Source organism: Chrysemys picta, chromosome 2 (genome assembly GCF_011386835.1).
Source record: "Chrysemys picta bellii isolate R12L10 chromosome 2, ASM1138683v2, whole genome shotgun sequence".
Classification (NCBI taxonomy): Eukaryota; Metazoa; Chordata; order Testudines; family Emydidae; genus Chrysemys; species Chrysemys picta.
Window position 1 is genome coordinate 138,699,618 of NC_088792.1, and position 10,960 is coordinate 138,710,577.

General features: G+C 43.9%; 1 protein-coding gene across 1 annotated transcript in view; it reads right to left on the reverse strand.

The window, feature by feature from the left end:
- Window positions 1-5,681, reverse strand: part of MARCHF11 (membrane associated ring-CH-type finger 11) — a 35,950-nt gene extending 30,269 nt beyond the window's left edge. The window contains exons 1-2 of the mRNA XM_042845780.2: window positions 5,090-5,681; window positions 3,539-3,694 (exon numbers count right to left, since the gene is read on the reverse strand). Coding sequence (XP_042701714.2) covers window positions 3,539-3,694; window positions 5,090-5,458 — 525 coding nt within the window. The 5' untranslated portion in view covers window positions 5,459-5,681. The remainder of the gene's footprint in view (window positions 1-3,538; window positions 3,695-5,089) is intronic.
- Window positions 5,682-10,960: the final 5,279 nt, after the last annotated feature.

Below are 10,960 nucleotides of genomic sequence, written 5' to 3' on the forward strand. Positions count from 1 at the left end.
CCTAATTTTTCCTCTCTAATTCTGGGCACATCCTGTAAATCTCTGAAGTAGAAGGGGAAAGGGAGGACTGGTGTGGCTCTGCAGAGGCAATACATTTGAGAACAAAAGTTATGTGGGTAAATAAGCCATCTTTCTCTTTCATGACACTATCTACTCAGATCCCATCTGCGAGAGATTAGATATTAGTGACATTTCTCAGGAGATGGGTTGAGGAATAGTGCTAATTGAAGAATGACTAAAATACGGTTCTCCCAAATGAAGTATCTCATCTGAACTGGACTCAATACTGAAAATAACATTTTGTTAAGGTATTAATCAAATTTCATCTTTGCAGATTTCAACAATCAGCACATGACTAAGAATACTCTGGAGAATATTCTACCTCTTTGGTAAGAGGGCATTGGTTCCTGGTTGTACAGGAACTTCAAGGAGTGTTTAGCCTGTCTGAAATATGGCATATGATGCACTTGAATCATCTCTGGACTGAAATGAATTGGGTCTTAGCTTTTCACCAAAAGCCACAAATTACCTTAAAGGGCTTTTTCCGGTCAAGAAAATGACCAGTCTTTTCCTTTTTCATAAGGCTGATGTAAATGTAAGTGCAACAACTATAATTTTACATTTAGATTATTAAGCCAGATAATTGCGTCTGAAATAGCAAGAGTATTGCTGTGATGCCTCCTTCATATTTGTGAATCAGGCATTGAGTTGTTATATTTTCCATGGTCTGTTCTTGGTAACCACAGTCACACACTGGAGAGTCTTTAATTTTCCATTTCTGCAGCAAGTATCTGCATCTGCCATGGGTTGTGTGGATATGGTTTAGACTTGCCCAGGAGCCCCTCTTAACAACAAAAGTGCGGAACCAAACTTAAATGGATTATAAGGCTTAGTAAAATCCTAGTTTTAAAAAAACTTGCCTGATTTTAATGAAAGTCCAAGACCGGCATAGTCAAGAATTTGAGATGTGATGTTAGGACTACTATATCATTGTGAATATTTGCACAAGGAGGATTTGCTATCAAAAACTGTGGTTCTGAAACTTTTCTGGTAGGTACTATAGCCACTTGCAAAGGAAACTTCACTGATTGATGCCAGAAGAAACAGGTACTAAGAGGCACAAAAGGAGCTTTCATAAGCCCTATGAGAACCAAGTGTTTAGCCATATTAATATGTAAGCTATAATATGAAAATAAATTGTCATAGAATCTTTAAAATAACCATTTTCTAAAGGATTGAGACTGAACTCATTTGCACAAACAAAGGGAAGACCAACAAACCTGACTCCACCAATGACAAAAAAAAAACAGTAAAATAATTGAGGAGACAAAAGACTGGAATTCTCTCATTAGGCTCTCCAAATTTTTAAACTGTTTTCACTTAGACATCCACCTTTGTAGCAATTGTTCATCAAAAGGTTATTACATAATCTCTGGTGATCAAATTAGTATCCCCATTGAAACTGAGGTACTTTCTGGGCTTCTGCTTTCCAGATATATGGATGTATGTATCCTGAAGCTTGTTGGTCTTGAGCAATCCTGAGAATTTAAAAGCAGGGACTATACTGCCCAGTGGTACAGAAAAGCTGCGGCACTCACACCAATTATATTTACAGAAGAAATCAGACCTCATCACTTAAGAGCATAAAGAAAAGGCTCCATGGAGAAAAATGGAAAGGGGACTGGGTATTGACATGAGCCTAAACTGAAGGTCATGCCACCATTCAATAAATCCAGGACACATTGCTCCAAAGGGATCCTGCCATGCTTGTAAAAATGTGCCTAATCTGGAATTGACTCTGGCTCCTCTGGCAAAACTACAGCTTTGCTGTACCTACAGAAAATGCCAATTCAACCAAGACAGTCTAGGTCTCTGGTAACCTCTGAAGTTTGTTTTTACTGACTGATCAGATAAAGAATCATGCTTGATGTGGAAATATTGGCCTCACTGATATCAGAAAGACTGACCCAACCTCAGTGACCTAGCAGTTAATCTGATCACAGAATTTGATCATAGCAGTTAATCTGATCACAGATCATAACCAAGAATACCTCCAACAGAAGAAAGTCATAGATAAGGACCTACTCACCAAGTCTAATAGGTATTTAGAGACCCTCTGCCTTTCCCAACAGGAACACAGCTTGGGAAACCGCATCATGTGTTGCGCAACCAGCTGGCAAATGTGCCCCAGAAATTTTAGTACCAGAAGGATAACCCCTAGAATCCATGCCTTTATCCTCTGGAGCCTTCCTCAAATTCACGTCCCTGTTGGGTTTGAGAAGAGGCAAAGCCAGGTTCCCCAACACCCTTTAGATCTGAAGTATGAAGAAGTTTGGGAGAATTCCCTGTGGAGAACCTGAAAGAATAGGCCTGAAGACACATCTGTTTGTGAAGGCACCTAGTATATGGACAAAGGATCAGAATGCCTTCAACCTAAGGAGGCCCTTTCACCTTCAGACTCCTAGGATCTGACAGAATTTAAGCACCTTGGATCCATGGAAAGCCCATCACCCTCAGACTTGCAGGATCAAGGAAATGATCTGAGTGCCTTGGATCTGAGGATTGATCAACCCTGGACTCATGGGATCCAACAAATTATACAAATATCTTAGATTGGTCTCAGGCACACACTACTCCGATTTATAGGGCTCATAGTGCTTTTAAACCATTCTGGCAGTGCAAAGGGGCCATTAAGCTGGTCTAAGTAAGGGTTTTCTCAGGAGGGCTGGCTCTATGCTATTCTACTTTGAAGCTCCTTGGTGTGGTCATGAAAAAGAAGGCTTGGCCAAAGTGGTACTGCATGCTTCAGCTCCTGGAACAGTTATTGGGGGACTGCTGCATTTATATACTCTTATGCTGCTGTAGGTCATAGCAGGGGTTGAAGTGGCCCACAGTTGACTGCAGAACTGGGAAACTGAAAAACCAGCATCAAGCCACCTTTTGTCCCTCACCTCAATCTTTCAGAATGTGGCTAAGCACCAAAATAGGACCCAAAGGATAAGATTGGCTTAGATCCAAGGAGGCCTTATCACTTTTGAATCCATAGTGGTAGGGCATACGTGGAACCAATCTTTGAGTCTTTACCAGATCCAGAGAACTAATGCATATTACTGGATGACTGTTTAACCCTAACACTTCCTGCATGTTGTTGAAGAAGATGCATCCAGGGTGCACCCTGAGTCCTTAGAGGACCTGGCTGCTCTGCTTACAAGCAAGGGATCCAAACAGCTCTTATTGGGATAGAGGCAAGAACTTCTTCTGTAAGTAGTCTTAAGGCAGAAGAGCCTCCCCCTACCAAATGACTGGATCCTACTCTGGTGTGTACTCTTCCCCAATGACTAAGCACTTTGAAATGGGGTCCAGTGCCTCACAGCAGGGCATGCAATCTCACAGAGGTGATCTGCTGAGACAATATCAAGGAGGAGAATAAATCAATATTTTATAAAATCTGCCTGTGTGCCATAAATTAACATTAGCAAGTCTCTGAAATATAGAAACTAAGTAACAGTTTTGATCTGTAAGTATGTAAAAATGTTACCTGGCAAGGTTTTTTCATTTTAATTGCTATAACATGGTATCTGTAACAGCAGAGCTCACAGGTCCATGACCCTCTTTCACTGATCCACTTTAAGAGGCACAATTGATGTGTGTACCGTACCGACCCATCACATCGGCAAGGATTTAACAATTCACCCTGAAACAAGACAAAAATAAATGTCAGAGGGATTTATTTTGTTTTCTTACACAATATTTCATGTTATCTGTTCTGGAACAATGAGTTTGTTTTAGTCTCTATCCTACACTTTTATATTTTTGGCTAAAATAAAACTCAAAAGTTAGAGCTCTTTTAAAGATATCATTATCTCCAACTTAAATATTCTACCACATTACAAACAACAGGTAACTCACTGCATGTGTAATTATTATGCCAATGGTCACATTATGATCTCTTTCGAGTAACTTTAGATGGATGGTTAGATGTATTTTCTCTGCAGTAATTCTTAATCATGGATAAGAAAGAAATGTATGACATCATAGTGAACTGCATGCTTACAGTAGCATTTGTACTGTTAAGATTCCTGACTGTCAGCAATTACACCATAAAAATTCTCTACAAAATGAACATTTAAAAAAATAATCTAAATATGTCTTTCCCATCAGAATTACATCTTGTAACAAATACATGGATGACTGTGTGCTTGGTTGAAGCTTTCTTATTTCTGTGATGCTACTTCAAAAATGTAATAGGCTACCTCTCATACTAACAATCGCCCTCACCTATGTTCTAAAATAAAACACAAAGTTAGTAGACTCATATATTAAAATCTAACTGGACACTACAAATAATAGCATTCTTTTTTTCCATTTCCTTCCTTTTTAAGAGAAAATAAACCAAATCCCCCTATTTATGTCATAATGGCCCAGAGAGGGAGCTGGCTGACTAAGCTGACAGCTATAGAGTAAAATGCTAGTGGAAGTGTCCGGCTCCGATATTGTGATAATGACCAATCATGAAATCTTTCCCTAGGTTTTCTTCATAAAACTATTGGGAATGGTTGGTTAAAATGTAGAAGACAAGAAGCCTGGAGAATGGGATTTTGCTCTTGAAGTCTTTGAGGGGAGAGGCTGCATCCCAAGCAAATAGACCAATAATTTCCCTGCCTTTCTAGATTTGCAGCGGCGGCTGGCAAAGCTCTTCACAGAGGCTTGTCGCGCCCCCCCGCTCTTGTGCCCATTGTACAGGCCCGCGATTGCATTTGCCCCCAGCTGTCGCTGAGCTGAGTTACGAGCCAACCCAGGGCGGCCTCGCGGAACTGAACCTGCTCGACTCGGCCACTTCGGGGCTCGGTTTCCTGCCATTGGCGGCGAAAGTCGAAGCGCGGGGTCCGGCCCAGAGCCCTGTCCAGGGTGCTGACCGCGGCGGGCTGGGACCAGCAGCCTCCAGCAACCTGCCCCGGACCGCGCGCGCCAGAGAGCGGCAGGCGGCGCAGGTGCGGTGTGTGTCTGGCCGGCCGGGCTGGGTCTGTCTGTCTGTCCGTCCCTCCCGGGGTGCGGGGGAGGGGGGTCCGTCTGGCCGGCCGGCTCTCACCTGCTCGGCGCCCTGGAAGCAGATCTTGCAGATGGGGCCGGCGCCGCCGGGGTTGCTGTCGCTGCCGCTATCGCTGCCGCACACGGAGCGGGTCTCGGGTTTGTCTCCGCCCACGGCCCCCGCCTCCCCCCGGGCTCTCTCCGAGCCGCCCCTTCTCCCCTCGGAGGGGCCCGGGGGGGTCCCGCCGGAGCCGCTGCTCTGCCCCGCCCCGGGGGGGTCGTCGGCCGCCGGCTTCTCCTGGGGCTGCAGCCGCCGCAGCCCCGCGCTCTCCTCCGCGACCGGTAGCTCCAGGGGGGCGGCGGCGGCGGCGGCGGGGTCTCGCTGCGGCTCCCCGGGGCCGGGGATGCTGCTCGCCCCGCCGCAGCTCATCCCCCCGCCCGCCCAGGACAGCCGCTGGCCCGAGCCGGAGCCGGGGGCGGGGACCCCGCTCTGCGCCCTCAGCAGCCGGGAAGGTGACCGGGGCGGAGGCGGCGGGTCCGGGACGGGGGGAGGGGGCGGGTCCCGCTGTCAGGGCGGCTCGCGCCGGTCCGGCTCCAGACGCAAACAGCCGCCTCCGAACGGAGAGAGCAAGAGACCGTTACACGGCGCGAGCCGGGCGGGGCAGCGAGCGCGAGACAGTCACTGCAACCGCCACGCGGCACAGACACCGAGACGCCTCCCCCCGCCCCCGCCCTCACTGCCGGGGGTTGTCACCCCTGTGCCCCCTCCCCCACCGGGGCACTGTCACCATCGCGTAGCAGGGACAAGTCAACCCCCCACACACCAGGGCAGCCACCTCTGAGGTCCATCTGGCATGATCCTGAGCCCAGACAACTGGACCGCTGGCGGGGGGCACTGAGCACCCTACAGATTGCCCAGGACAGCTGCCTCAGCCACGGGACAATCCTGGAAAAACCTGGACAGGTGGCAGCCCTACCCCTCTGCACACACCTAGGCACATACACCCCTACCACACACACCAAGGACACTGTCACCTCCCCCCATTGGAACAATGTTCATATTCAAACATTCCCTTTCAACACCATCACCTTCCATGCACACAAGTCACCTGCCCCCTTCCACACAGTGATCTTCCCCTATGGCCCCAGTCACCTTCCCACCAACATGTCACTTGTCTTTTGCAACAGTCTGTCACTTCCCCACCTAATACACAAACAGCTGCTCCCCCTTTGCAATATACTCACCTTCCTTCCCTGGACAATCAGCTGTTCCCCTTAAAACTCCTCACACATAAATGCCTGCCCCCTTCAAAAATTATCATCTCCCCCCCCCCCAATCATCCATTACAACACCATTACCTTTCCCTCATAAATAATCAGCTCCCCTCCAACACTATCCATCTTTCCCAAGCAGACAGAAAAACAGTCCTTCCTCCCTCCCCCCCCAGCACTGTCCCACAATAGACAGTCACTTGCCCCCTTCCAACACAGTCATCTTCACCTCATGGACACAGTCAATCACCACTGCACACACCTACACACTCCCTCTCTTGAACACCATCACCCTCCAGCACACCTCCCCTCCATCCCCAGACACTGCAACACCTATGAACTGTCTCTCACACAGCTTTTCCACCTTAAACTATGCCACCACAACACACATACACCGCCTCTCATGAGATTGTCACACCCCACTGCAGGATTTATCCTTTGTAAATAAAGACTATAGTATTATACAGCTATTGCCACAAAACACTTCACTAACATTTGCATGCTGAAGCATTTTGGGCTGTTACTGGGGATTTAAACAAAATAGGAGCGGGACCTGGGTAAGCGATATCTATTCAGATTTATCTGTTAACAAACATGAAGGGTTGGGAATGCCTCTACCCATCGGATAAAAGTGTCAACAAACAAATGTCCTGGAGCCTTGATATTTACTACTGCCTGTAGTTTCCTTTTCTGCTCTACATATACACTGGAGTGACTGGAAAGTGCCCATCCTCTTCCCCAGGAGACAGAGAGAGAGTTGTGTTAGTCATAAATTCATATTTAAAACTGAACCCAGGTTTCTTGCTAAATTGCATATTCTCTCTCCCTCAGAGAGAGAGAGAGAGAGAGAGAGAGAGAGTCAGGCAATCACTCAATCAATGAATAGACTTCACATATTTTGCTACCTTCCAGTACTTTGCTGTCTTTTAGAGGCATCTCACCTACCTGAACTACCTACTGTATATGACAGATTTGGCCTTGCTTGATAGCTCTGCTTCAGAGACTAATACCCTTTATCCCCCACATCCTTCCTGGGAAAGAAAATGGAGGGGAAATTGTGTGTCCACGCACTTTCAAAACGAAGAGTCAACAGTACATGTTTCATCTCTTTCCTCCTTCCCCCATTCCCTCTTTGGTTTAAGAGTTACATTGCATATTCTTCCTCACTCCCCTTTATTAAAAACAAATATACAGTTACATTCCGTACAATACAGCATTACCATAGTATTCCTACAGCTTTTGGTATGACCTGAGATGAGAGGAATGGGATGCAATCAACAGCAAAATACTGCTTATGTTTGAGAGAGAGAGAGTGAGTGTGTATCAATGTATAAGGGAAGAGGTACATTTTGAAAAAGAGTATGGGACAAGCAAGATTTTCTAGATAAGTGTTGCTGGTGCTCCTTGGAGAATGGGGTTGGCATAGTTGGCAAGAGGACGCCCATCCTCTTAGACCAGTGGTTCATTTCTTTTATCAGAGTGGCCTGCAGGGATTGTGTTTTTAAAATAGTAGTCCATGTGTTCTTTTCCTGATGTCCATTTTCCAAAAATGCATGCTGTTACAAGTTTATAAAATATTCTTGAAAATATTTTTATCTTCTAACAAGCATAAAAAATACCTGTACAAATACCCATTCTAGTTAAAATACATATTTTCAGAAAGTACTTTATAATAAAAAATCTTTAAATCCCATATATTTACAACTTCATAAACTTTTACCGGGTCTCATAAAGTATCTGAGAAATTCTATACGTTAAAAACAATGGATTTTTCATCTCATAATAAAGGAAGCAAAAGGACTTGACAAGGAAGGGAAATGGAAATCAAAGGGCAACTATCTAGCCAGACAGGTACTCTCACTTCTCAGCATTTAATAAGACATAAATGACAGAAGATGAGAAAACCTAAATTTTGCTCTCAGGGACTGTGATAGGGTTTACAAAATCTGAAGGTACTGCTGTGAGCCTAATTAGCCCTGCCCACACCATCTGTAGTGGATGTTAGACAGGAAGGGTAGGACTCAAAAGAGGAGAATGCAGTCAGTAGGAGGCTGGTTAGCAAGCAGTGAAGAGGAACAGCTTCCCTTGAGGAGAAAAGGTGGGTAGGAGTCCAATGTTGAGTAGGATTGCTGCCTGTTCAAGCCTCTCTAAAGGGATGGTAGACCTTGATAGGGGACTATTTGGATGTACACAAGCTTTGCTGGTGGTCTTAAGCCAAGCTATGGCAAATAGTGTCCTGACAGGAAGGGGATGGAGAGCTAAACCAAGAGGGTGAATGGATGAATGACCTCAGAAAGGCTGATAATTAAGACCAGCTGAGGCAAAGGCTCCTCTACTTAGAGTATGTGGGGAGTGGTTTTTTTCCTTGGTGGTGGTTGTTGTTTTTGCCTGTTAGTTTGGGCTGGGATTGAATTTTTGTGGTGACCTTATGGATGGCTGAGCCACATAAACCACCAGAGCAGGTAGGAAATACTTGTCGGGTAAACTGAGGCAGAGGGCCTGCAGCACTATGCTTTGCCACAAGGAGAGGCAATGGGGTGGCAACCTCTGTGGACAGAGCTATCTCAGCTACTTAGAAAGAGTAGGGAGATGCATCACTACTTGTGGTCCTCAAGTACAAAGAAAATATTTCTCTAGTATTAACATCTTAATCTAATTCAAAGCATTCAAGGCATTTTCTAAAAAAGAAACCCAGCATGTGGCTGTTAGTCACTATGATTTCAAAGGGAGCTAACCTCCTAGACATTTTTGAAAATCCCACTAGGCATCGCTCTATACCTTTAAAAATCTGGTTCTGTGGGCCAAATCATGTAGTCTTTACTTAGGTTTAATTCAATCATTACTCATGCAAAAAATAACTCACCTCGGTGCTTAGTTTGTTGACTTAAATAGGATTTTTTGAGTAAAATATGAATTAAGACTTCAGAATTTGTGTACTGAGCAGAAGTGTCCTCTACAACTGATGCCTCCTTTATCTGGAAAATGATTAAATGGTTCATATAAAAAGATACAGAAAGAGGGGAAATCTGACAATACAAAAGTGGGGAAGCTGAGAGCATTAGTCTGTGTGTATGTGTGTGTGTGTGGGGGGAAATAATACACACAAGGACAAAAAAAATCAATGTATTTTAAAAGGCTGAGGGAGAAAGAGATCAAAATTAAAGAGTGAGCAAAACACAGAGAAGACAGAAAAACAGGCCAAAGAGCAAAAAATAACCAAGGCAATGCATAACTACTTTCTGGCTACCTAAAATTTCTCCTGTAACTTAAATTTGCAAACCTCTGTTTACTTGTCCTACAGAAAATTGTCATGTTGAGTTATTGACACAGAATAGCATTCATACCTAGCCCCAGGAGGGGCTGCATTTCAGTACTGATGACTGATCCATGTATATGCAGCAATCTGTATCATACACTGGGATCATTCAAGATGGTGTTATAAAACAAGTTATTGTTATTGGAGGCTGAACAAAAGAGACCAAATAGAAATGAAGGTATAATCTGACACATGCTCAAGAAAGAAGAAACTACAGTACAAATGAAAGAATAAGAACTATCAAAACAAAAAAAAGAGTAAAATATTGAAGGAGAGAGAAAATAAGCTAAAACAATTAGAAACAAGTGGAGAAACAAGAGGGTGAAAAGGGAAAATAGATACTGCAAGACTATTGTAGTCAATATAATGGAACAATAATGTATCAGTATCCCTTTGTATAAAGTTCTGATTTTCTTTCTCTTTCTCTTTTGTACCCAAAAAACATTCAGTAGAGGACTCAATTTTTAGAAAGAACTAGCTTGAAAGATAAAAACCTCAAAGTAGAAATCGGACAATTGTTTCCCTAATATCAGAAGAGGAAGAAATAAATATGACTGAGGTATATAGAACAATGTGTGAAGAAGGCTAATTGGGTGTTCCTATTTTACCTTTCCCATAATGCAAGTGCAAAAAGGGTACTCTTCAATCAAAGGCAGAAAATCTGAAATGGATAAAAGGAATTGTATGTTTAGTTGGTGTGTGTGTATAACGTAGAATTCATTGCTACAGGATATCTTTAGACAAATAGTTTAGTAAGATTTTTAAAGAAGTACTTATTTATCTGTCTAGGATAAACTTGCATTTACACAAATTAAAATAAACCTGCAAACACTATCGATCTTCATGCTTCAGAGTTTATCTGTGTTTTTCAGCATGCTGGGTGATGGGAAGAGAAGCAAAGGAAAAGAGCAGAAGGGGTGGAGAACATTACATGACACATCCTCCACCTCAAGCAGCATGCAGCCTTCTGGTGAGTGGGAAACAGGTATAGGAGCCAAAAAATAAGAGAGGAAAAAGCAGAAAGGAGAAAAATAAAAGCAAAGAAGAAGGGACAGATTTTGGAGATGTGGTAGATTTTAGTAACAGCATCAATGTGGTGGGGTGGAAGGAAGAAGAGTTGAAAAGACGAAGGATGTTCTTGTGTTTAAGACAGCAGCCTGGTCTCAGGAGATTTGTGTTCAATTCCTAACACTGCTGCAGACCTTAAGTAAGTCATTTAATCTCTCTGTGCCTCAGTTCCCTATATGTTAAATGGAAATAATATTTCCTTTATCTGTCTCTTCTATTATGACTGTAAACTGTTATTGGAGGGGATTGTCTTTTACTGTGTCTGTACAGTGCCTA